This window comes from Blennius ocellaris (assembly GCF_963422515.1).
Source record: "Blennius ocellaris genome assembly, chromosome: 16".
Lineage (NCBI taxonomy): Eukaryota > Metazoa > Chordata > Actinopteri > Blenniiformes > Blenniidae > Blennius > Blennius ocellaris.
This window is the reverse complement of record NC_137665.1, coordinates 14,304,861-14,332,804: the sequence shown is the minus strand read 5'-3', so window position 1 is coordinate 14,332,804 and position 27,944 is coordinate 14,304,861. Positions and strand designations below refer to the sequence as shown.

The following is a 27,944-nucleotide window of genomic DNA, read 5'->3' as shown; positions in this document are numbered from 1 at the left end:
AGAATGGCTTAGTGAGGATTAATATTCCAAACAGAAAAAAAATATGATCATCAACAACAAAAAGTAACTTGTAGCTTATTGTTATATTGAATGAGATTCCAGTCACTATAAATATTTTAGATAAGCATGGTGTGCTATGAAATACTTTCAAATGGTTTCTGTGAGGAGTATGCATGTTCTCCCCATGTGTGCTTCGGTTATCTCACACAGTCCAAAAACAGGCATGGGAGGTTAATGGGTGGCCCTTAAATGACCCTAGGTATGAATGTGAGTATGTGTTGTTGTCTGTCTCAGTGTGTTTGACCTGTGATAGACTGGACACCTGTTCAGGGTGTCCATCTGCCACCTGTCCACAAGCTGGGGTGAACTGGGATTGGTTCCAGCACCCCAGGAGTAAGCGCTATAGCAAATGGATGTATGTATATATATATATATATATATATATATATATATATATATATATATATATATATATATATATATATATTTTTTTTTTTTTTTTTTTTTTTTTTTTTTTTTTTAAATAAAATATAGATTTAGTTATAGAGATTATTTACAAGGGTTTTTTATGTGTGTATATCTATCTATCTATCTATCTATCTATCTATCTATCTATATACTAATATGAATGTTATTTAAAAAAAATATATATATAATTTTTAAAATTCATATTAGTACAATGGATTTTTTTTCTTTTATATCTCCCTGTATTTTGTTTATTTTCGACATGTCTGAAATAATTAATCATAAAAGCTATTAAAAATATTCGCAAACCATCCCAACATTTTTTAAGGATTAAGAAAACTTTTAATATATGAGCAGACGTCTGTAAGCTAACTAAGATTGGGTTTTATTATCCGATATTGTATTTTTCTTTGCTAAACTCTGTGAGCCGGAGAGTCGGTGCGGCTCGTACCCTGCGGTGCGTGCGGGGCGCGCGTACCCCGCTCACCGCGTTCCTCTGACGGACTCACACACACACACCCGGGGCGAGCACAGAAGCTGCTGCTGCCTTCAGAAAATGGCCGACAGATTTTCTCGGTTCAACGAAGAGCGTGATTTCCAGGTAATGCATTTTAAACGTGTGCCCGTTTCGAGCCATTCTAACACAGCGGGGTGTTTGAACACTGCGCGGAGCCCCGGGGTTTGTAACAAAACCCCTGCCGCATTTCGCTTTAGCTCCGCTCGCTAGCACTGCAAGCTAACTATGCTAACTGCGGCTCTTTTGAGAGGAACTTCCCTAATGTCCTATATTTGACTCATGTCACCGGTTATCAGCATCAACATCAACCCGACCCGGCTACTATAACCCTCGTAGGCGTGCAACAGTTAAAGCAAAGTCCACTGTGAAACACGTTGGTTTGTGACCTTGAGTTTACTCGTTATTTATCGACATATGCTAACGATGGATAGCGGGTTAGCATGTAGCCTAGCCTGTACGCACATTAACGGGGAGAAATGGCTGCATCATTTTGACAGCTACTCCAAAAGCTACTTAGCATGTTTATACTATCGGTGACGGTCACATTTCTGACACTTCTGTCTTCCATCTGCTGCAAAGTACACGACGTGTTGGTTCAGTCAAATATGTTATTGATAACACCTTGCTTTAAACAGCACTATATGTGTTTTATTCCTTTTTTTTCTTCATAAATGCACAATTGGACCACGCGTTTTTGTTGTGATTATCTCGCAGTGGATTTTTGTTCCACTAAAATGTATTTCTCTGTCAAAAGAAAGGCCATTCAGCTCTAGGATGACAAGGAATCCAATGCTTTGCCACATTTCGAGGTCATTCATGGTTTTGTATTACTCTAGCAGCCTTGTTTTTCCTGATGTCGCCTGTTAGGGTTGCATATTCGCAGTAATTTTGGAGCTGAGTGGCTTAATTTCACCACTTGCCTTATCTGTGATCGTCAGACCGCACCCAGTAAGTCCCAATATAGCTGACTAGACTGCAGAATAAACTTATTCCTAAGTGGATAGCCGGTAGTGTGATTGCAAATGTAAACACACTGGCTTTATCTTGAGTACTGTCTGTTAACTTAAACAGTTGACGACATGCTTCCTCTGTGTTCATGAACCATTGATACTCTTAAGTCACTGGACTGGTTTTTAACCCTTAAGTTCCCTCGTTGGCTCTTGTAGTCATCCTCGGAAACACTGTGACAGAACTGGTTCAACAGCCGTGGTTATAATTGTAAATTGATGTCTGCTTTGGGGATACTGGAGCTGCAATGTGGTAATTTGCACCTCAGATGTCATCCTGCTGCACATGTTATCTGTCACATGGTGGCCTCCATAACCTACAACTCTCACCTCATTCTTGATAACAGATACGGTGCTGTACAAACATCAACACAATTTTCAATATGGAACCTGCAAACTTCTTTCTGGCGTCCCGACAAATTGCAGAGGAAAAGTAGCGTCTGCGTCAATGGTAATGCTCAGGCTGCATCAGGTCGGAGATTTGAATGAATATCCTGAGGGAAATGCTAGAATGTATTTGCTTCATTCCTATTCCATAAATCTCGGTGATATAGTGCCTTTTCCCTTATGCTCCCACTAACAGATGTGTAAGTGTTCTTCGATAAGAACGTGCTTTATGGTTTGTCCAATATGGACTCTTCCGGTTCTTTTTTCTTTCAATATTCAACTTTGTCCATTTTGTAGCCATTTTTGAAGTATCTAATGTTTACAGGGTTATTGTGTCAAGAAAAAAAAAAAAATTTGCACACACATTGAAGTTTTAACAGTGCGCATGACAAACACTTGGTGAAATGTCTTGCTGTTGCCTGGGGAATTCTGTTTTCAGCTGTTTTGCCAGTAAGAGCTAAATCACTGTGTGATCTGAATGAGTCTGTTGAAGGGAGATCCAATTCAGCACAGTAGAGCTCTGTGTGTGAGATCGGCTGTGAAGGCATTCATATGCTCAGTATTCAGAAAGTTTCTCTCTGACTCCATGGATTTGAGCTTGCAGCCAAGCAACAGAGCACAGGAAACACCCACAGATTGTCTAGGTAATATCCAAACACGCAGCCACATAGTGCAGTCCCCTCTATTGATTCACATTGTTGTTGAAGCTTGGTATGTCTTCATTTGAACAATACAAAGCCATTTATGTGCACCTGCAGACAAGCACTGGCTCTCTGGTTTATTAATGTGGTACATAGCACCCACTTAGCTGATGGAGCACAAATGGCAATAGCCTCTTGTAATGCAAATCAGACGACAGTGCAAGGATCATCTCTCTCTATGCAGCAATAGCAAGGTGTTTGTGCAGTCTGAGGTATGAGGAAAATGAGAAGTCACAGTAGTGGGCCAGAGCGGTGCTGAAAGCACATTAAGTGGTCGGAGCAGAAAGTCCAGAGGAAAAGAGACGAGGGCGCAAGAGCAGGGAGCCATCGATTTTTTCATAAATAAATCCATTGCTCTTCCCCAGCAACTCCCCTCCTCATAATCCCAGGTTTTACTCATGCTGATGCAGGGTCCTGTATCATCTAAATTAATGACTGCCAGTGTGGCATCAAATCACCTCATTATGGCCTATGTGAACAATTGCTTATCTCTGCAAAACCAGATTCCCTGGAGAGTGCAGTGGTTAAAACGACTGCATGGGTAAAGCTTATGCTACTGTATTGTCAGAGCACTTAAGCGTTGCCTTTTTCAAAAATGCTCCACAGTTCCCCAGTTCAACCTTAACTCAGGCAAACGTTTAAAAAAATCCAATTAGATTCAATGTAAATGCACAACTGTGTATGTTCTCGGTCAGAATATATTTGATTCAGCTAGTGTGTATTTGATATATACATATTTGGATTCAGAGTGAGATTTCTGCTTGTGAGCAGGTCAGTAGAAAGCATCACAAACATGACCTTCGTCTCTCCTCTGCTGCCGACAAGAGGAAGCCATCTGTCACAGAGCTGAAACTGTTCCCTCAACTCCCACCTTCGGTCGGAGGAGTGATCCCATTACTCACACTCTGTCCCACCCAGGACGTGGGCTTGAACAGAAATGCTCAGTTTGTGCTTCAAATTGGGCAATAATTATTCAGAGGAAGTCTTCATTCACTGTTTGAACAGATATAGAAAACAAAAGCAATCATCTACTTTACCCCGAGTCGTCATAAATATCCTCGTCAGAATAAATGAAAATGTGATGGGAATCAAGAACTGCATAGATACAGCATTTGATTTTGATATAGATTTTCTAGATATTTCTATAAATATTGACTATTTCTCATTGTATGCAATGGACATGATTCAAGTGAAGATGTAGGCCAAGATGTGTCAAGTTTGTGTCTGTGTTTTCATGTTCTCCATGAGTAGATTTTGTCAAAATAAATTTTTTGTGGAGGTTTACTGGAGACTTTTAGCATTCATTCAAATGACATTTCAAGTGAAAGTGCATACTTTTTGCATTTTTAGTTTCAGAAAAGTTTTGTTTACGTTTACATTTTGAAAACGATGTACACAGAAACTGCAGAAAACCTGAGAATTGTGTATTTTCATTCAGGGCCACAAGTGGGTGCTGTTTGTTTTTGTAATGAAACCACACAAATATGCATGATAGAACAATATGCTATAAACATTATCAATGGAAGTACACAGCAAACAAGCATACAGACTGTCCTGTTCATTTTATGTGATTGCTTGTCATTCAGTGCAGATAACAGGCTGGTCATCCGTCTACTTGCACAGCGTTGTCTCATTGTTTCCATAATAAAGCCAATCAGTGTCTAGAAATCCAATTTTTCTTGTGCTCATTACTGAATACTTTTTCACATTGTTTTTCAAGGATGGGTGTTAATTAGGGCAGAAACTAATTATTCCTTTAAAAAAAAAAAAAAATTGAACTTCAAAACTGCCAGTTCTTTTCGTTATATTCCATTCACTGGTTATCTAAGTAATGTTGTTTCAGTTGGCCCTGCTTCCTGAGTAAACATTGAACCGTGTCTCTCGCAGGGTGGGAATCACTTTGACCAGTATGAAGAGGGCCAGTTGGAGCTGGAGCAGGCGTCCCTGGACAAGCCCATCGAATCGGTAAGGCCACATCCATCAATCTGCACCATTGGACCAGCTGTGAGAGTGGATATGATTGGTCCAGGGAGGAATAAAAACCACACCTTTTTTTACTCCATCCATACTGTCCGTGTAGATGCATCCAGTGTTTTCTTGAACACACTTGCCACCTAACTTGTAGAACCACCTGTCTCATGTCCATTAATACCCTTTAAGTCCCTCCAACTTCCCATGTCCTCTGCCTACTCCATCTACCGTGTCGATAGTTTACCTGATGAAGTTAATGCTAGATGTTTGTGTTTGATGAAGAGCTTACAGATAAACGTCAGATTTCTGTATCAGTCCATCATTAGTCATTGTTAGTCATCCAAGCACTGTGAGAAGAGATAACTTTAAAAGCATGGGGTGGATGAAGCACTGTCATCCAAATACTCGAGCTGTCCATCAATTTTTAATCTCATTCAAAGAACAAATGAAAAGCTTAATTTCTGAAGCAGCTATTTAGAGCGAGGACACTGCAGAGTTGTCCAACATTCATTCGTCCTCTTGATTCGTTGAGTGAACTCTTATCAGTCATAAAACAAACGTAGATGCATGCTGGCAAAAAGAAAATTATGGAGTTGATGGAGATGTACAGATTACTAAGAGTCCTTTCAGGTATCTTGATTATTTTGTAGCCGTTGATGAAAAGAAGGCAGTGCTTATTCCACCCCATTTAGCTAACGAGATAGCGCACATCAGATGGTGTGAATGATTACATTTGTGTTTCAGTGAGTGTGTGTCTATGTAGCTTTAGAATTTCTGTGTTAGTGTATAGTGTTTGTGTCTATAGGACAGTTATCTTATTGTACACAACTTGGGGTGTTCGACATTTCTCTCCTGCAGCGAATTGGCCCCTATTAGCTAAGCAGCAATGACCCGGTTTGTATTTGCACGCTCTGCTTTCTTACTCCTATCTTTAGGGTCCTTGTAACGCTTCTGACTCTCTCTCTCTATATATCTCTTTCTATCTCTCTCTCTATATATATATATATATCTCTCACTTTACACCTATGCTCTCTCTCCCTCTATTTCTCTCGCTCCCTCTCTACTACACAGTGATTCGGTGTACAGTACCCTCTGTCATTCTGTGCTGGCATGGTGCTTGTGCAACTGGGACTGCATTTTTCGCTGAAGAGGCACTTGGATAATAGCGCAGGCAGCTCTCTTCTGTCTGTCTGTCCCCCCCCCCCGTTCTGTCTCTGAAGCTGTTTGGTGAGCAGGCCCGGACTCCTCTCCGCTCCGCAATGTCAGGATACCTTTTTTTTTTTTTTTATTGAACAGGCCGGTTAAACAGCAGCAAATCAATGCCATTTTGTTTTATATGGCATTGATTTATTTATTGTAAATTAAGATGCATAAACATATTAAAAATCTTTATTAAAATGATAAAACAAGCATTAACTGATCAGATACTCAACATGAATGGCTACTTTATTACATTAAACAATTGCGCTGGAGTCTACGAATGGATGTTAACGTGTTTTAGGCAGCAGCAAGAGGAAGTTTAGCCATCACACAAATGACATTTACATGTGCTTCTTATCCCTACGTGATTTTGTTCATACTCTGAGCATGTGTTTTTTTTTTTTATGTCAAAGCTAAGCCAGGAACATTAAAAGTATTCCAGTGTTTCTGGACATTGGAGAAGGAGAACAGTAAGAGAGAAGTGGCCTGCTCACCCGGCTTTAGTGGCGACGTTGCTCCTGCGCTATTATTTGTGGAGGGGTGTCGAGGGCTGCGCCGCAGCATCACAGTCCAAACAGCCGTGGGGGAAAAAAGCAACCACATCATGTCTTTGTCTTCACTTTTTCAACATAAAAGTGAAGACGCCTGACTTTTGTCACTCACAACGAAGCAGACGGGATGAAATCTCACCGACATTTTAAATTGCGAGGAGTTGTGATCATTTTCGAAATGTCAGCGTTCAGCCGCTTAATGCGGCTGAACGCTTCACTTCATCGCATGTTTAATGTCAAGTGACAAAAGGAAAAAAGGGTTCATGATGGAATTCCAATTGCAATCAACTTGCATCACGTTATTTACTCAGTGCCACCTGATATGTTGAAGCCAGTCATCAGGTTTACACCCTGTCCCTGCCACCTCAGTGCAAACCTCAGAGGTGGCAGGGCTCGCGGCAGCTGTCCACCAGTGTCTCAATGCTTCGGCCCAGCCTCTCGGACCCCCTCCCCTGCCACTTACTGTGTGTGATCTATAGGCAGCTAGAGGTCTGTGGTACTTTATTGGGATCTTTTTTCTCTACCTGTCTTTCCCCTTTTGGTCTCTGCTGTTTCTCTCTAACACTGTTTTTTGCATTGCATGTGTTAACTTGGTAGCATTCAGTACGATTTTACTCTAAACACTTTGTCTTAATCACAACTGCAGTTGTTTCTCCCAGAACTCATTCCTCCCAACATCTGTTGTCCCTCTCTGGTCCCTCAAACCTTCCATCCTACCCCCCCCCCTCCCCTCCCCTCTCCCTGACCCAGTGCCAGAGCGATATGCAGCGGGCAGCCTCAGAGCCACAGAAACCACACAAACACACCACTAACCTGAAAAACACACAAACTCCAATCTAAAAGTCACATATGATTGTTATTGATGCAGCTTCCAAAGCCTGAAAGGACATTTTAGGTAAAACAGCTGCTACCTCAGGATGAAGTCTCACTGTTACAGCTATTATCTTGTAGTTGGTAAGGAAATCTATCGAATTTTTTTAAAAATATTCCATAGGTAGTACACTGTGAGATGTAGTAAACAGATGCATTCTTGGTGAGCATATTAATGGGATTATTAAATTGGCTGGAGCTCAAGTGGAGTGTTAAAAGCTAACTGATAGAAATACGGAGAAGAAGTCTGGTCATGTTGATTAACTTCACTTTGCTAAATGTCCAGTCCTTGAAATGGGGCTTCAGAAAGAGGAGGTAAGTATTTTTAAATTGTTGTATAAAGTTTCATAAAATAATCTGGGTTTGCTTCTTTGTGATTAAAATTATTTTGATTATTTTTTTTTTTTTTTTTTAAACCATCTCCTACCTAATAAAATCTTCAAATTCTTCATATTCAATCTGACACATCTCCACTTGCTGTCATCCACTGGGGGAAAGAAAAGGATTGTTTCCTTTATGGGATTTGTCTTTTAACTTACCAAGAGAGTGGTTTTGACTTACAGAGGCTACGAATATCCAGGAATGTGTAGAGCTGCTGAAATATTGGAGTCTTTTGTGTGTTATGTGGATAAAGTCAGTAAATGTGTGAGCTTACTATTAGTCTGTATACTTGACATTACATCGAATTTAGTCATCCAAGTAATTTGTAATTTCCAGACAGGGACCAACAAACATGCATTTAGTACCATTTCAAGGTTGTCAAAGACAAGTCAATAATACTAAATCCTCTGAAGTCTCGAGGTGGGGTCCCCTGCATATCACTGTCCTCCATATCTTTTACCATGAATTGTGCCAATGGCTGCACATTGCACACCTTGTGAAAAATATATTTAAAAAAAACACCCCCTCTTGTAGCTCTCTTTTGTTTGGTTAACATTTTCTATTTTTTCTTTCTCTTGTATTAACAGTCAGTTGGTGGATTTATTGAAATGCCTACCTTTTCTGTTTGTATACAGTGTTATGTTTGTTTAATAGCAGAAAGAGATTTTGTATTTTTAAGATCTAGAGAAGCTAGCAGAATTGCAGTTGAAAGCGTTTGGCCGGTTTCTTACGTTGTGTCACGTGTGACTGTTTTTTTGACAGCCCAGTATTTTAAAGCCAGGTTCGTATGGAAATGCCTTCACTCCACTTGCACTGCTGTTGGACTCGCCGTCGTTGCTTTCATCCGTCTGTCTGTCTATTCTTTTGGTGCACCCATCTGTTGTTCAACACTCGGCCTGCACCTCATCTCCGTCCTCTAACCTCAACTGAGCCCATCTTTGAACTGTTGCAACTGTTGCCTCATCCAGCCTTGCCTTCCTGTATTTATTTTGTTTATAAAGCTCAGAAAAGTCTGAAAACCGGCAGGAAGAACGATGTTTAATTTCGCAGAAAGCCTGACCTCTGCAAACATGCAGAGGTTTATATTTATGTTGTCCTTGGCCTGACTTTGCTGAACAAAATAAACAAGCCAGCGAACAGACGAAAGGAAAGAAACCCTTTCTCCTGGCCTCGCAGATCAGCTAATTCTCCCAAATCAATGAGTGCTCATATTTTTGGAGCTTCACTGCACCATTGTACTGCTGCAAAGGACAGAATGAAGCCCAATGTCAGTGCCAGCAGTGGCGTTCACTGCAGCAAATTCTGCAGCGTTACCCCACACATTGAAGTTAGGGAGGGCACTGTGTGTGTTGGATAAGAAGAAAGGCCCTCTTGTAAGGTACATCCAGAAATGACAAATGATCACAAGTTACTCAGTGATGTACAGGCTCCGTTAGCGTTGCCTCCAGTGTCCCAGTATAATTGTTGATGCAGTCTACTAACACGTGAGGCTCAGCTTAGATTCTTGTCTTGTATCATCCTCCAGTGGAAAGGATCTGGCAGTAACACAGAGACAGCTCAGCAGCTCAAGCATGCAAGAAGTAAATAATAAAAAGAGATGCGGGAAGCGAAAGCAAAGTATTTCCACCTCTCTTTAGAGGACCAAAGGAAAATGTCAGCCAGATAATTTAAATACATTTCTTTAGTCAACTTGGTGGTGAAGTGCCATTTCAGTGTGTTTATAGCTGACATACTTTATTCTTCCAAGAAAGTAAAATGGGGCAAATGACGGCAACAGTTTGCTCTGAAATACCAACTGTGTTTGAAAAAAAAAAACCCAAAACAAAGCAATCCCAATTGCAGCCTGATGGGCGGAGATGCAGTGTGTATGCTGTGTGTGTGAGACTACCATTCCCCTTCACATGCACTAACCCATACAAGCCCAGCTCACCTCCACCACCCAGAACACTCACCCTCACCATGGCTCAGCCTGCTCTGTTCTGCCCCCCTTTTGTCCCAACCTCCTCTTGTCAAAGAGAAGCTAATCGAGCCCTGTTGAGCCATCACCTTTCTCTCTGTGCCTGATCCACCTGAGACTAACACCAGTTGCAGTTTTGTTAACCTTCCCTCCACCCCCACCAGCCCACGAGCCACCCCCCCCCCCAGCCCATCCCTCTGTATGTGTGCCATTCACAGTGCGCTACTAACACCGACGACCCTTTTTGTTAAAACTTTTTAACAAAAAGCTGCATGGTTGTTTGTTTTTTTTCTTCTGTTTTTGTTCCAATCCCTTCACCTTCTGTTTGTGAAAGTTGATGTCAATCTCTTTGTGATTATAAATATCCTTTTTTTTTTTTTTGGTTTGTATGGTCTTTTTTTATAGAATGCAGCACTTTGGTGAATGTTAGACAAGCCTGGAATAGTTATAATCACAACAGAACAACTCTGCTTATCAAGAAATTTCATTGTTTCCTGTTTATTTGTGCCTGAGGATGTACTGTAGTGTGTAGTGGTGGGACGGTTTTGCATTTCATTTAATGTTTTTGTTTTCTTGCTGACTCATACTAGTGATATAATGGTCTCCGACATGCACATTTAGCCCCACGGTATGCTAGGGATCTCTGTTGTGTATGTTCTTGCACTTCTCTCTTGTTCTTGGGTTATTTTATCCAGTGACCTGATCCTGTCCACATTGTTGATCAGATAATCTTAGTGAAAGAAATACTTCTATTGAAGAGGGTATTAAATGATTATAGTAGATGGCCTTCGGTCCCAAGGCCACCTGACTATCATGATCGTGCAGCCGCTCACCACTAGCCCAGGCTATTGCAGCTGCAATTCAAAATTGAAGAGCTGTTGTCTCGTAAAACCAGTGTGTTTTGTCAGATAATCGGAACAAGATGCCATGCAAGCTATGTCAGGAAAATATGCAGACAATTGGATTTTAACCTGCACTTAACAACGGCTGCTGCTGTTTGCAGTGTCAGCCGTTTGACTTCATTTACCTGGAAATGCTGTGAAAACACCCAATCAGAGAAGATGACACATCTTAGAATGACAATGACTTGTAAGACCTGCTTCCTATTTAAACATGACTGAAAATTAAGCCTTCAAGAAGTGAATGCATCATTTTGAGCCTGAATACATCGTGCTAAATGTGGACTTTTCCCCACTAGTTTTAATTAAAAGCAATCGGACAATCTGTTACTACAGCAGCAAAGAAAACCGCTAATGTTTTACAGCCATATAACCAAGAAGCAGATTACAATAAACATATTTTATTTCCTGCAACCATGTGAACAGAAATACACAGTGTTTGAAGTTTAGTGTTTTGATATAATTTAGTCAAATATAACACAACAGCTGTATGTTGCAGGTACTAAGACCCTGTTGCATGGTGGCTTGCTATGTGCAATTAAAAACAGTAATGTTAACCAAAATGCTGTCTACTCTGTAACGTGTGCTTTCTTAATACTAGTGTTATCGATAAGAACATTAGGAAAAGAAATCCACCCGCTAATGGCGTTCATGTCTAATCGGGTTTTTAAATAAAAAGTGTGAACATGATTGGGGATCTGACAAGTGATAACGGATCAGAGGCGGAGGCGTCCAAAAACATTCACAACAGCTATTTTTAGTATATATCCTGGGGCTACATGCACACACTGTGTCCCTCTCTTCACCTGCACACCCACATATCCCCCTCACACATGCATTCTCTGTTCACCCTGGGCCTTGTAATGGTAATCCAAGGCCCACTGGCTCCACGTCTGTCTCTTCCTCTTGCTATATTATTTTGTGACAGCTGCATACGTTTCATGGTGCCCCCCCCCCTGTCATGGTTACGGAATCACAGCAAGCTTGGAGTTTCTGGTCTTTGTTTTTGTTAATGCTAGATTTCCATACCTGTTCTGTGTCACTTTTGTTTGTGTACTACGATCTTGCACTTTTATTAGTTCATATATGTATGTGTGTGATACATATATTTCCCTCTTCTGCCTCCTCGTCCTCCTCCTAACTTCGATAGTGGATGTAACTCAATGTGTATTTTTTTTTTAATCATCAAAAACATTTAGAATATCTGATACCCTTATTTGTTTGCCTGGAAAATATAGGTATTTAAACTTGACTCCTGTAGAAGGATATCTCGTATTTTACAAACCACATAGGGCCTCATGTATTTATCATAGTGGAAATCCTCCCCTTCGTCCGAGTCTCCCTCCTGCCCCTCCCCAGCCGCCCTTATCACTCCTTATGCTGGAAGACACTGATTGTTACACGCTGTAGGTGATGACAATAATGACAATGGTGATGGTGGTGGTGGTTGTGCTTATGATGATAGCGTGATCTGAGTGTTTTATTTTGTTTGTTTGTCTGTTATTTTGACCCGTGCCCACGGGCTAAAGCTCCTCTTATTATTGGAATATTTTTGGTTTTTTTCTCCTCTGTTCTCTCTACCAGGATAACATCGGGCACCGGCTGCTTCAGAAACATGGCTGGAAGTTGGGGCAAGGACTTGGCAAAACCATGCAGGGTAAGACCACTCTCTGTTGCACCCCTGTTGTTGAATTAAATGCTGTTGAAACTCGTGACTATCTTGTGCCATTTTCTTTCCCCTTCCCATTTCTAACTTTTTTTTTTTTTTTTTTTTTTTTTTCTCCGTGTACTAGCAGATTTCTTTTTCTCTTCACATCCTTTTTTTCTGACCTCTTCCCTTGTGTCTGTTGCTGGATTAAATGGATTCTTATTTTAAGGTCATACCATTTCTTCTTGATCTCCTGCTGCCCTTCCCTCCAACTTGAAAAAGCGAGAAAATGTTCTTGGGAGTAAAGACACCCGGGGCTGGGTAGATGAAAGGGAACAGGATACATGTACTGTATGTAAGCCAAGCATACTGTTGGCTGATGTGGCAGGTTGCTCGTTTGCCCTCAGGCCTTGTTGTATTTATTTCCTCATTGGACGTCATTCTCAATCCCCTGCTTGACGACAATCTGTTCAGTTTACACGTTTGGCTTTTCATCTTGGTTTCAAGATGTACATAAATGCTATTTTAGGTAGAATAAGAGCTTTTTTTTCTCTTCTTTTGGGTGGGCACTGAAGCACCTATAATGAAAGACTTTGAAAACGCCCACGGCCTCTACATCCAACATGGCTGTGTGTAAAACACTCTAATCAGCCAGTAGTTCTCAGGTCTTGTCTGGATTTGAGGGATTGTTCACTCGAACTTTTTGCTTTAGTTGCAGAATCGGTGTAAAGAAGCCGTAAGACATAGGTTTATCATTTGCATCATTCAGTACCAAAGTTATACCTGGTTTATTTCTTGTCATTTTGAATGTGGCTGTGCCACATAACGTCACCGGGGCAGGCGCTGCGTTAGACAATCACTTCACATTCGCTGCACATTCCTGATAAATTGCGTTCAACACTGGCACTGGCAGTGTGACTCCTGTTTACCCAAAATAGTTGCCACTTCAAGTAAAAGCAAGTTTAGTGGTCAGTGATTGTGCAGCAATTTGGTGTCTGATAAGTCTTTAAACATGTTGTTCTCTCTTATTGTGTTACCTGTGCCTCAGAAATCACACCTGAATGGTGTTTTAACCCACAATTGCTTGTGCTCCAAATCCCATCTAACATCCAAATGACTGAAAATCTATTCAGGTCATTTTTTTTTCCCCAAGAGTTTTCTCCTCCAGAGTAGGATGTGGTGTTTGTTAGTGCACGGCTGTATTGTAACCTCTGCAAGTTCAATTATTCCTGTAAGATGTGGAGAGCTTCTGCTGAAAAGCTGCATTGACGTTGTGACTTTCTCTTGGCTTTCCTCTCAAACTGAATGGCCTGGGTGATATTGACTTGCACTGAGAGGTAGAAGACTGAACATCGCTGAGTGTGTGGGCTGGTCTTGGCTGACGGTTGCGCCTCATTAGCCCGACCCTGCTGTGCTCATTGGCTCAGAGACTGTGGTGCAGAGCCTTGGCATGTTTCCACGCCGCTCTTTCCTGTCTCTTCACTGGGTTTCCTGTTTCCATCACTATCTTCACTTTTCCCTGACTTTCTGACTCTTCCCCAAGTCTTTCCTCACAGCCTCGCCCATCTGTGAACTCTGCCCAGAGTGGATGATGTAAAGCATTGTCCACAAGTGATGTCACCATAAAACATGGGACTACTTTCTCTGCACAACGATCTCCACTTAGTCTGGCTTTCCGTGGACATTTCTGCCCTCTGCATTCATAGCATTCTCGCCATTTGGATCTATTTGTCTCTCTTTGTTGCTCATGTGCATTGCTCTCCTTTCCAGCCCCAGCAGTGGCATCTGTTCTCAATATCAGCATTTTAATGACTAGCACACTGCTCCCTCTGCAGTGCTGTATATCCAGCACATGCTACAAACACATTACAGCTCCACACGTTGGGGGTTCTCACAGTGCTTGCAGTCATTGCAGAAATGTACAGCTTAAATGGAAAGAGATTGAGAAATCAGCGTCCAGATGGACGCCGCCTAACTGGATTTGTTGGGAGTGTAGTTCGATTATGAGAAGTCTGCCATGTACATAACCTATTTGTTGTTATGGACCTGGACATTCTCAAATATATGACATATCAGGCACCAGAAACGAAAGCTAAATATCCACTGCATCTGCTTGACAATATAAAACCACACAATCCCATCTCTTTACCGACCAGAGAACCGAGTGAAATTTCTTTACTTGCCCAGATATCGACTTTCGCATATCCTTGTTTGATCATTGCAGTGAAGTAGAATATGGTTTTTCATTTGGTGTCGGTGTTATCAGGTGAGCATGCCTCCTCTCATTAAAAGGTCGAGTGTGTAAAGGTTGATCTTGCAGGGACGTTGTGGTTGTGGAGCTGTTGCTGCTCCAGCACCTCTCTTTCATGCACATATATGGTGCTGGTTCCCGGTGTCGTCTCATAGGTATTCTCAGCTCCACTGTAGCCAGGGACCAGAGTAGACCATGGGAAGGCTGTCAAGTTTAATACGCGGCCAAAATTTCAGAGCTTAGCATTCAGTGTCCGTCATTGTTTTCTTTCTCTTTTTTTCTACATGGCCTCGAACAGCTGAATAGCAATCTATTTGATGTGATAAGGATGTGTGCTTTGTGTGGAGGAGAGAACAAGTAGCAGGGGCTGACTGTGCTCTTGTTTTTGCCGCTGGCACCACTCATGTGGTTACATAAGCATCCTGCTTTGTGGGCAGATGAGACTGCGGCAAATTGTGTCCAGTTGTTGTGTTGGAATTACTGGCCCAGGCGTCGGAGCCCACTATCTCAGCTCAAATTTGAAAGTGTACATAGGAGTCGGCTCACAACACGATCGCACCACAGCAACCCTCTTTTTGAAGTCTGCTGGATAATCATTGTAATCTTCCTCTCCTTTCCTGTCCTCCTTACCAGAAGATATTTGAAGTGAAAGCATTGTGTCCCCTTTTTAAGTTTTTCACTGTATTGACTTTGTTCTTATTCTTCTTTTGTCCCTTTTGCCCCTTTTAGGTAAGGTTTGTTGGATCCCCTCTGTATGTCAGTGTGCGTGTGTGTGTGTGTGTGTGTGTGTGTGTGCGCGCGTGCGTGCGTGCGTGTGTGTGGGTGTGTTTTCTTTCTCCCACTCTGCAGTTGACCTCAGTGTAACACTCCTTTTACAGTGTATCATAGGCTAATGGCCTCTGTCAGCTTCCTCCTCTTTGCTTCATAATCACTAAACCTTTATTTCAATATGCTTTAAGAGCAAAGTGCTTTGATTTGTACAAAGAACAAAGATCCATTTGAAATCAAGGTAGATTTAGAAGCCATGATTTCATCACGTCTTAGAATCATCACGTCGACATATTTTAGATTTGTTTTCTTCCTCTTTGAGTTTCCGTGGCTGCTGTCGGGTAATCTGATTGGCTGTAACCACGGCTCAGTCTTTGAATGGCTTGCAGAGTAGACAAAGTTTCCCCCCCCCTTTGCTTGTTTGCCTGTTTCTACCTCCAAACCTGTGAAACTTGTGTGTATGTGTGTGGTCATTATGTGGGACTGAGACGTGTGTGTGCTACTGACCGGGCCATACAGTCAACTTACAGGGAAAACCTCTCCACCCTTTTATACCCAAAGTGTCTCTGTCCCCATGGTTACAGGCTCCCATCCTCCCCCCCCCGTTTCTTTGCCCCTCCTGCACAGCATGTTTGTCCCAGAAGTGCACTCCTGCCTGCCTCAAACTGTCAATCACCTGGGGCTTTAAGCAGTGTTGGAGGTAGCACACCCATCTCGCACATGATAGGGAAATTTAATGCTTCATACAGGTTCACATATTTAATTGCACTTAAGTAGAGATTGCACTGTGATGGCTGCACATGACCCACTCTAAGCACTGCTCAAAGCCTTGCTGGCTCCTCCCTCAGGTACATTTTTCGTGTGTCTTGTGTTCACTTGTTCTGGGGTTAAGCACATCCCAAAATGAGCTTGCTGGCTGCAGGCTAGTGAGGAAATGAAAGAATCTCAGGGAGATTTGCTAACTGGGCTGACAAGCGTCTGCGAGGCAAGAGGCTCATTGGGGGAAAATGGTGGTCGTTCCTGGAGGCATCGATCCACTCAGACTGCGTACTTGACTGTACAAGAGATAAAGGCCAAAATCAGACTTTCGATTTATGGATTTGTCAGACAATAAGCCTCCTTTTACAGGCCACCTGTCAGAGCTGATATACCATCAGAAACGTGGCTGTTTTTAGTCATTCCCTCACCCAGTACAGCTCCTCCAAAAGTACTTATCTGATGGGATTTCTCTTATTTTTTTTCCTCCTGCTTGCCCCGGGTAAATTGTGAAGGATTGCTGGGTTTTCAGTGATATGGGTGTACGGTATGTTCGCTGTACTTGAGCTGCTTTTACACTGCAGGAACTTAATGACCCGCAGCCACCCATAACTTGAACCGTATGAGAACTTGTTGAGCAGAGGTACTTTTTGCTTTTTCCACTGTGCTCTACAAAATGGGGAGATCAGAAGAAGGTGATTAAAGCGCGTGAGACAAGACATGGCAGTTTTAGGTGTGTTCAGAATGTCATTTAATCATTCTTAAAGGATTTTGAGAGGTTCCGCCTCAAGTGTGTATTTAATACAAGGTAAAGTCATTATTATTGACTTTTGCATAAATCACCTGCAACTCATCTGTATGCACACTCCCTTTCACTTGCATTCATTAGATGTAATAGCGCTTCCTTAAGCGTACTGAAGCTCACGTTGGCCCACTCTTCTGTTTTTTGGGGGGGACAGTGGAAACAAAGGCAGGCTCTGCAATAACAGCTGCAAGTTGAGCTCCTGGTTCTAAGTTCTTGTAGTGGAAAAGGCTTGTGTGTGGAGGGGTTACCGGCTCCTTGGGGCACGTTCTGGTGGAGAAAGCAAGGCGATGCCCGGCTCGGGGCCTGGGGACTGGGACAAGTGGTTGGGTTCGAGTGGTGAGAGGAAATCCCTGTAAGCACCTTAGCCCTTTAATGAAGGGATGAGGGGGGTGGGGGGGTGACACATGACAGCCCCTCTGGTAATGACCGCCCCCCAAACCCCACAACCACACCCCCAAACCCCACCCTCCCTTCTCTATGTGCCTCAATCTTCCTGCTTAACCAATTGGTGTTTCTTTTTTACAGCGATTTGATCCTGCCCATGTTGTGCTGATGGTAAACTTAGTGGTAAATGTTATTTTATCCCCCAATTGAATTGTTTTTGTTTGTTTTAATTTCTCCCATTTTTTTTGTTTTGTTTTCCTCTCATCAGAGCACCAATGCTACATAGGCTTTAAATTCTCTGTATTAGTCCTCATTCTGCTGCTTGTATATTACCATGCATATGTATTACTCTTAGAGCATTGTCATTTTGTTTGTTTTCAGTTTTTTTTTTTTTTTTAAACCTTGTGATTCACACCCTGTGATTTAGATGCACATCGTTTTTGTCTGGTCCCTTTCTTTTCCACTGGAATGGGTAATGTGGAAGTATTGTCACTGTGTCTAAAGATTGGTGATACGTAGTTTGGGATGACTGTAATTGTTCATTAATCTTTAATTCTGGGCCTGGCTCGTGACTCCATTCAGACAGACCACTGCAGTGGCTGGCTAACAAACCAAAACCATTACATTTTTTTCATTTGTTTTTACTTCTCTGCCGCTTTTTGACAAAGACCACAAAAGCACATGGGCACCATTTGACCGCTGTGATGCCTCAATCATACAGTCAGTGGTTTTCTTCTCATGTCCTCCTCAATCTTCAGGGTTAGTTCTACTCCTGCTCAGCTGACGGACACTGCAGTGGGACTGAGAGTCCAGGCAGGTCGTTTACATGTTGCAGGGTCCACGCCTCTATGATTTCACATGTCATCGGGCCAGGACGAATCGGTTCATCAAAGACGACAGACAATGCATTTACACAAATCATATTCTCAAATTCCTGTTTCCAGGAATCCTTGAATTTAAAAGAATGCTTGCTGATGATTTTGCAGCACCAAATTTCCATTTTAGTGAAAAATATTTCCAATTTGCTTATATGGTATATTGTATAACTTCAAATGATTCCGTGGGCATTTATTTGCTTTAGTTATTAAATTCAGCCAGATGTTTTAGACAAGTGTCTACATGAGACCAGCATTTGTATCCATATCTCGCCAAACCAAAACACTGCCATGTGTTCAGTTTCAACTTTGACTGAGACATCGGCTTTAAAAAAAACAACCAAAATACAGCCAAGTTGCAATGACGTCACTGTGGCAACCTGTGAAAGGACCAAGCCAAATACAATCTTAAAAGTCAACCCATTGGATGACCTGTTTGTAAAAATGGGTGTTTTGACTCGGCAAAGAAGCAGGAAAGAGCACATCTTATTCAAATCCAGTTTCTCTTTACGGCCTTACTACTTCAACATGAGTCTTCATGTTTGCCTACAGACTCTTTATTGTATATTTGATTTTTAACTTGGATTAAAATTGAGTTTAAGGACACAGACGAATAATACATCCAAACCACTGACCGTTTGATGGCGCTATCACAGCAGTTTGTCTGACTTGTCTCAGCCCAGTGGTGTAGTTCTACCATATGCCCAGTGGTATACAGAGAAAATCCATACGTGGATAAAATGTTTGTCTATGTGGGAAGAAGAAAAAAAAACTGAAACCAAACTGAATTGATAATCACTATCAGTAAGACAGATTCTTGTATCTGGCTGGCATCAGGAGCAGCAGACTAGTCCAAATTCTTCTTTTTTTTATGCCTTTTTGTTCTGAGATTCCCCTGTCTGTCTGTCTGTCTATCCATCTATCTATCTATCTCTCTACCTGTCTGTCCTCCCCCTCCTTCTCCTCCTACTCATACCCATGTTTTACCAGGTAAGTATCCCCCATCCCTGCACTGTCACCATGGCGATACCTGGCCTGTGACGTCACTCTGCTGTAGTTCAGTGCTTGTGTCCTTTTTTTGATTTGACTCTTTCTCTCTGCTTTGTTTGGCTGATTATGAGTGGATTAAGCAATTCTTTGTCAATCTCCAAAGTAGTTATGATTTATATATATATATTTTTTTTTCCTTATATCTTTTATGTTTCATTCTTTTTTTTGTTTTGGTTGTCTTTGGTTTGTTTATTCTTTCTACAGTTAATTTCCTTCTGATCTAGCCCTTTTCACAGCTTACGTAACATAGCTTAAGTAGATGGAAGAAAATATTTCAGCCACAGTCGTGATGAGGAAGGGGGCCCGGGACGAGGGAGCACATTTGGACATTTGGACCTCAGGCCAGTGAGCCGGGACTTGCGAAGGGTCAGGCAACGTGCAGACAGTATGAAATGATGCAATGCGCTTCTGAACATTATTGGGAGGCTTTGTCCCCCTCGTGGAGAATGTCGCAGTGGATCAGTGTGCAGCTGCACATGCCTCCTGCAAGTCTCTTCACAAACACACACACATACACACACAAGCTGTGGCGTCCTTGATAAACCTGGCATTCTGGTTTAACAGGATTCTGCTGTGAACAGATGAAGGAAGGGTGACACAACTTCACTGAAACACACAGAAACACAGACCAAGCTCAAAGCTGGTTTCTGGCATATTTATTTCTCGCTAGTAACACCTACTACTAAGCAGTTATGTTTCCCTTATCTTCATTTAATTCAGAATCAGAGTGCAGTGAATTTGACTTCTTCAACATGCAAGCCAGCAGCCACATCCAACCTAACAGGGAGGCGCCATTGGTCAGTAGCAGGTGGCTGCAGTAAGCTGTGAGAATGGCTGACGTTTGGTTCACTGTAGCTTTCTGGTCTCTTTGCACTTCAAGGCAAAATTCTCTAACCCCAGCACCCTATGCTCTAAAAGCAGGCTGTCTCCGACTCGGTCCTTCGTCCCAGTTTCAAAAAGTCACCTCGCCGTCTTTCTGTCTCTTTTCCCTCAGGACGCACCGACCCTGTGCCCATCATCCTTAAGTATGATGTCATGGGGATGGGACGGATGGAGATGGAGGTAAGAGGCCGGTTTTATCCATTATCACCTTTACTTTCGAGTGTGTAAGCAAAATAAGTGTTTCCTATTGTTCAATGTGATAATGTTTCAATACTCCAAAGATGTCCGCCGGTTGGCTACTCTGTCTTGTACTAAAGGAAAAAAATCCTTCCATCTTCTGGTCTTCAAGGCTGGTAGCCAGGGAACCTTTTGAAAAATCATAGAGAGCATCCAAGTCATGTACGTGGCAGGAACCGTATGCTTGAGCAGCCCAGCGCGCTGTGCTCTGTGCTCGCTTTCAGCTGGGGTCATGTAACGCTCAGCAGCGTCGGACTGTGGGCAGTTGAACACGGGCTCGGGTTATCGGTCATGCTTCACCAGCTGCTGACACATTATTATGACAGGATAACACATCATGAATGTTGCACTTGGACCACATACAAATCTGTCAATGTGGATCTATTTACGCTCCAGCTGGCAAAGTTTATTTTTCTACTTTGAATTGAATGTAAATATGAAATATTTACAGAGAGAGTGCGTTTCATTTCAAGTGTTCTGACTGTGGGTCACCTAGATATTGCCGACAGCACAAGTTTTAAAGGCTTGATATCTAAAAATATGCATTGGCTGATTTTTTTATTTAAAGAAAAAAGCAGGAATCCACCATAAATTAGGAGAATCGTGATGTTTTGTAAAGCATCAAGTGTTCAATGACAATTTGACTTCAGACACATTTTCACATTGATTTATGTTTGTCAAGGACATACTTCAACACAAGGAATACAGAAAAACAATCGAAACAGAATCTAATGAAAAGCAAACAAAGATTCCTTAACGCTCTTTTGATTTCAGACAAATGTTTTTATTGCACAAAAACTTGAAATGTTCAAGTCATATTGCCGACAACTAGTTTCTCTGCAGGCGCCCTCATAAAATATAAAAAAAATCAACTAAATGTAGAATATTTCAAATTCAGAAATAACATGTTCCTTTAATTTAAGCTAAATGAAACCATCACATTACATGAGTCACATTTTTGCTGCAGGCTATAGTAGAATGGGAGGTAGAAAATCATGATCTATTCGACTGAGGGGGACCGGCTTTTCCCTGGATGTGCCCAGCGCCATCAAAACTGACTTAGGTCGTTGGTTATAATAACACCATTATTAGTCTCTACTCCATGGAACTGTGAAAGTAAAACTGCACATCTTCACATGATATGAACTCAGAGGCATTAAGACACCCCTCCCCGTCCGTCAGTAATATCACGGACCGTGATCCATTTAATTTTCTATTGCTTTGTATCATCGCAAGTGCACTCAGATCTCATCCTGCTCCATGGGGAAACTCTGCAAATGTCAGTCCAGGTTTTAATGGGTTAATGTTTTAAATGTCATGTTAGATGAATTTGAGCGGCCGCTGTTAATTCCAAAGTGTTTCGTACCGGAGTTTTTAACTGCTGTGTTTGTCCTTTTCAGCTGGACTATGCAGAGGATGCCACAGAGAAGAGGAGAGTGCTCGAGGTCGAGAAAGAGGACACGGAAGAACTGCGGCAAAAATACAAGGTCAGGCTTTCTGTCTGTGTAAGCAGGAAAAATGCAGTAATCAAGGTGCTGAAGGGAATACATTTCTAGCTCTCTTCATTTTTTTAAATTTTGACGTTTGTTTCTCACTACAATAGGACCAGATGGAAAAAGAAAAAGCCATCGCGAAGGCTCTGGAAGACCTGAGAGCTAATTTCTACTGTGAGCTTTGTGACAAACAGTACACCAAACACCAGGAGTTTGACAACCACATTAACTCCTACGACCACGCTCACAAACAGGTACTTGTGCTCTTTTGAGATGTGAAAATGTGAGAGAGGTATCAAAACACTGACCCTGTCGATGTTGTTTTCTCCCTGTCTCTCATCATCGTCATCATCATCATCATCATCATCATCATGCAGAGGCTGAAAGAGCTGAAGCAGAGAGAGTTTGCTCGTAATGTGTCGTCCCGTTCCCGGAAAGGTGGGAAGAAGCAAGAGAAGATGCTGCGACGATTACATGAGCTGGCCGAGCAGAGGAAACAACAAGATCGGTGAGAATTTATTCCTGGAGTGCCCTCTGCTGGACAGTCTACATTTACTATCTATTGGCTGCTGTGCTTGAAAAGGTCATTTATTTGTTGATGTGAATTAATTTATTATGAGCCACAGCGACCATTCCTGCTTTTGTGTTTCAGGACTCCCGGTAGTGGACCGATGTTCAAAACCACGACAGTGGCTGTGGACGGGGAGAAAGCAGAGGACATAGACGGCGTGTTCCTTGAGAGCTCCGTTCTGACAGATGGCGTCCCGGAAGGATCGCTGGCAGATAAAAGTGGTCAATCCTCTCCAAAGCCCGGCCCGACCATTAGCTTCTCTCTGGGGAAGAACCCCTCGTCGTCTCCGACCGCCAGCGCCGCGTCCAAAGTCAGCGTGTCCTTCTCCTTTGCCAAGAAAGCCCCCGTGAAGCTGGAGACGGCAGCTGCCGTGTTTGCAGATCACGGGGAGGAGGCCGTGGAGGAAGAAGAGGGCCAAGAGGGAGAAAAGCCTGCAGGACAGGAGGAAGCGTCCATCTGTGGCACGGAGAGCCCAAAGGGAGTATCGGTCGGAAGCGAAGCCGGAGAAACAGGTGGTGTGACGGGGACGGATGAGGCACAGCAGTCCGATGACGGAGGCTCGCTGGCCTCCACTCTCAACAAACTGAAGATGATGATGAAAAAGGAGGAAGGATACGCCGGACAGGAGCCTCAGTACTACCACTACATACCTCCAGCTCACTGCCGGGTGAAGCCGCACTTTCAGTTTTTGCTGTTCATGAAGGCCTCTGAGCAATGTCCGATCAAAGACGATGAAGATGACGAAGAGGTGCCGGAGGAGAAAAAGTCCGAAGAGAGCACAGAACAAATGGAAACCAATCAGACTGAGCCCAAAGTGGAAAAAGAAGTCGCATCAACCGCTGAGCCAGAAACGACGTCTCCATCACCACAAGTAAAAATGGAGATGGAGGAGGAGGAGGAGGAGGAGGAGGCAGAGGAGGCGGAGGTGGAGGTGGAGGCGGCAGAGACGGCAGAGACGGAGGTGGAGGTGGAGGTGGAGGCGGAGGCGGAGGCAGCAACGGTGGTGGCATCGACGTGTGTGGCAGATACAGATTCGAAGGCACCTGTTTCACCCACTCCACAGGCAGAGAGCACACAAGATGCTGTGGATTCAAACACTGGCCCTAAGATCCCTTCCGGCCCCTTCTTTCCAGTGCTGAGTAAAGATGAGAGTACCACCCTGCAGTGGCCCTCGGAGCTCCTCGAGTTCACAAAGGCTCAGCCTTCGCTCTCCTACAGCTGCAATCCCCTCTACTTTGATTTCAAGCTGTCCCGCAACAAAGGCGTGCGCGGCGGGAAAGCTACAAAGTCTCCAAAGGCCAGCGAAGAGACTGATGGCAAAGGACGAGAAGGAGCTGCTCCCACAGCTGAAGTCGACTCTGCTACCAAAGCAGGAACCAGCGTGGACCAAGACAAGCCAACACCAAAACCAGAGCCTGGCCAGCCACAGGGTGAGGAGCAGAAGGCCACAACTGGCAGCAGTGCCAAGAAAAAAAAGAAGAAGAAGAAGCACAAAAAGTCTGCAAAGCACTCAAAGCGCAAAGGAAAGGAAAAAACGGCAGCAGGAGAAGGAGCTGAAGGGGAGACGGCGGTAACACAGGACAAGCCCAAGAAGAAGAAAAAACACAAACGAAAGAAGAGCAAAAACAAGGCTCCGGATCAGGAGGAGGCGACGGGGGTTGATAAAGACAAAGCCAAACCAAAGTCAGAAGATAAAGCTGCTGCTTCCTCTGTCCAGCAGATGAGTGTAGGGGGTGGAGCCTCCGCAAGCACGGGGGCAGAGCTGGGGAAGAGGAAGCGTCCTGCCAAGGAAGTGCCTTCCAAGTCTGCAGTAGAGGAAGGAGGAAGTGGGAAAAGTACAGATAAAGCTGCCGCGTCAGAAGAGCACAGTGGGCCGAAAAGACAGAAGACCGACTCAAGTGCATCTCAAAGTGCCTCCTGCTCCACCTCGGCCCAGAAGAGCCCCGGGCCGGGCCGGCCCCCCAGCAGCGAGAGCGAAGAAGAAGGAGGCTCCAGCGCGCAGCGCTCCCGTCATCACAGGTCCAGTCCGCGGGAGCAGCGGCGCCACCACAGCGAGGAGTCCAGACGCTCCTGCAGCCGCTCGTCGAGGCGCGGCGAGCGGCGGGGAACCAACCGCCGACAGCAGCGAGGCCAGAACACCCGCAGCCGCTCCTACTCCAGCAGTTCGGAGCGCTCCTCGGCGGGCAGCAGCGCCTACAGCCACCGCAGCCGCAGCTACTCCGACAGCTACAGCGACTACAGCGCAGAGGGTCGCAGGCGGCGGCACTCCAAACGCTCGTCGGACTCCGAGTACGAACGGAGGGGCAGCCGAAGCCGCAGGCGATCCCGGAGACACCAGTACTCCTCTTCCTCCTCAGAGGACTCGAGGTCCCGGTCTCGGAGCTACAGCCGCAGGAAGAGGCACCGACGGCACCACCACAGCAGCTCCAGGAGCTCCAGCAGCTGGAGCCGCAGCACCAGCGCCCGGTCGTGGCGGCGCAGTTACAGCCGGAGCCACAGCTCCGCCAGCCGCTCGTCCAGCTCCAACAAAGGCTCCCCCCACAGACGAGCGCCCAGGACCCGAGTGGACAGCGACGCCCACCGCAGAGACTTCAACCGCTCTCGCATCTACCGCTCCCAGTCGCCGCGCTCCTCGTCATCCAGAGGCCTTAACCGCAGCACGCACTCGTCCAGCTCGCTGGGCCTGAGGCCCGGCGGGTCTCGAGATGCAGGCGAACACAAGAACTCCCTCACCGCTCGCCAGCTGCTGGAGAGGGTTCAGTCCAAGAAGAATTCTGATGATTCTGGCACAGGAACTAAATCCGGGATCAAGATTAAGGACCCGCCGCAGGGATATTTCGGGCCCAAGCTTCCTCCCACCCTGGGAAGCAAAGCTATGTTGCCACTGTTTGGAAAACTGCAGGCGGGAAAGAAGCCAGTGATTCCCCTCACCAGACCGAGCGACGGCGAGAAGTCAGGAGCAGGGAAAGGCTCCGAGGCTGAGAGGGAGGTCATCCTGGTGGAGCCGATCCGGGAGTTCCCTCCTCCGCCGCCGCCTCCCGCACCACCGGTGCAGAAGGTGGAAGAGGCCCCTCAGATCACAGTGGCCCCGGAGGAGACGCCACAGCCTGCCCCCGAGGAGCAGGTGCACCAGGAACCCCGGCCCTTGTTTGAGCAGGAGCCCGCCGTCATGATGCCCCAGTACCAAGGAGAACCGGGACAGGACCCCTCCCAGAACCCCATGATGGAGTCCCTCATGCCCGACATGCAGCAGCAGCCCCCGATGCACGCCTACCCCGCTTACCCTCCGCCCAACATGGAGGAGGACGGCATGGAGGCGGAGGAGGATGGCCTGGCTCCTCTGGAGAGTCAGCCCATCACCTTCACCCCGGAGGAAATGGAGAAGTACAGCAAGCTGCAGCAGGCGGCACAGCAGCACATCCAGCAGCAGCTTCTGGCCAAGCAGGTCAAGACGTTCCCCTCGGCCGCCGCCGCCGCAGCTGCGGCCGCCGCCGCCGCCAACATGGCTCCCGCTCCGCCCCCACCGGCCCTGCAGCAGATCCACATTCAGCAGCCGACCGTGTCCGTAGCGTCGGGCACGTCCATCACCACCGTGCAGCACGCCATTCTGCAGCACCATGCCGCCACCGCCGCGGCCATGGGCATCCACCCAGCACATCCCCACCACCCGCACCCCGCACACGCTCAGCTCGCCCAGGTACATCACATTCCCCAGCACCACCTCACCCCCATCTCCCTGTCACCCCTGGGCCACTCACTGAGTCACTCTCTGGGACACTCGCTGGGCCACGCCGGGCTGATCCCCGCCCACCACACCGCCTTCCTCTCCGGCCAGCCCATACACATCATCCCCGCCTCCGCACTCCACCACACCCCGCTGGCGCTCCACCACGTCCCCCACACGGCACTCTACCCCACGCTCTTCACCCCCAGGCCCTCGCAGGCAGCCGCGGCAGCGGCCCTCCAGCTCCACCCCCTCCTCCACCCAATCTTCTCAGGGCAGGACCTCCAGCATCCACCCAATCACGGCTCCTGAGCGCCGGTGGCAGTGGCGTCACGTTCACAGCCAGAAGAAAGACTTTGACCTGCTCCGTCTGGGTTTGAGCTTTCAGATGAAGTCTTTGCGGTGTGCGGCCAGCCTCGGCCCCGCCCTCCTGGCCTGCATGGCGCAGAGGGGTGGAGCCACAGAGAGGTGGAGCCACAGAGCGCCGCGGCCGGCGTCGGCTTCACAGTTGACACTAACGTTTTCTTGTAGTTCATGAGGGTTTTTTTGTTTTGTTTGTTCTTTCAAGGTTTTTGCTGAATTTATAAAACAGGGTGTCGATTTAAAGAGACTTCCTCTCAATACTGGCCCATATTCCAACAGCCTGAGGAGTCTGAGAAAAGCACTGGAGACCCACCCCCCCTTTTTTTTTTTTTTTTTTTTATTTTGTTTCAAATGAAAATAATGTTACAGTTTCTGCTCATTTTGGCAGCCAAAGAGACACATAGCGGAGAGTGCCAGCAGCAGGAACCATGTATCACGTTAGTGGAGAAGGAAAAAAGTGTTTTTCATTGTAGAGAGTTGGGACTGTGTGATGTAACTGTACTGATGCTCTCTTTATGTTCTCATATGACTACTCGCTCCTTATTGGTCTCCAAATAGTTTGTAATGCAGTAAAGTTGTACATATATCAGTGTGTAATGTGAAGAATCCCACCCGCGACCATCAGAGAGAATCCCAGCTCCTTTCTGAATGAGGGGAGATGTGATGGGGGGGGACGGAGGCGTGTTCCCCACAGTGAAGGAGCGTCTGAATGAATTGCACTGAACTACGTACATCCAGATGGTGCTTCAGCACCATTTATCAATAAGATTGTAGTATACTGCAATAATTGTGATTTGTTTTCTTCTTCTTTTTTTTTTTTTCTTTTCTGTTTTTAAGTTATTTTCCAAAAATGCTCTTCAGGAGAAGAGCCGTATTTGGCTTTTGTGTATTTTTGTAAATAAATCTGCTGTAGATTAACCTAATAACATTGGAGAGGAGTCGAACTGGGTGACGGACACGCGTGTGTTTTTATCCAGGTGCTTTCTAAATCATCCTGCGGGAGACGCGCCAGGATGGAAAACTAATGATCTGTCAAACAAAAGGAGCAGTTGTGTATTTTTCAAAAACCCTAAACTCTGTTTCAGCAAATAAAATCTTGAATTCATTTTCTACTTGTTTTTATTTTTTTTACCCCTACATCGAGGTGCTTTTATCTAAATGGTCGATTTCATAAACTTCATCTGTAATAGATGGCTACTTCTCACATGACTGGATGGTCCATGAGTGTCCT

At 44.8% G+C, this 27,944-nt stretch overlaps 1 protein-coding gene across 1 annotated transcript; it reads left to right on the top strand.

The window, feature by feature from the left end:
- Positions 1-969: 969 nt before the first annotated feature.
- On the top strand, positions 970-27,818 carry gpatch8 (G patch domain containing 8). Its single transcript, XM_080510729.1, has 8 exons — positions 970-1,066; positions 4,965-5,042; positions 12,491-12,563; positions 20,438-20,505; positions 21,963-22,049; positions 22,166-22,309; positions 22,433-22,563; positions 22,708-27,818. Exons 1-8 carry the CDS (start codon positions 1,022-1,024, stop codon positions 26,660-26,662), a joined length of 4,581 nt encoding a protein of 1,526 aa, XP_080366855.1. The 5' UTR covers positions 970-1,021; the 3' UTR covers positions 26,663-27,818.
- The last annotated feature ends 126 nt before the right edge of the window (positions 27,819-27,944 follow it).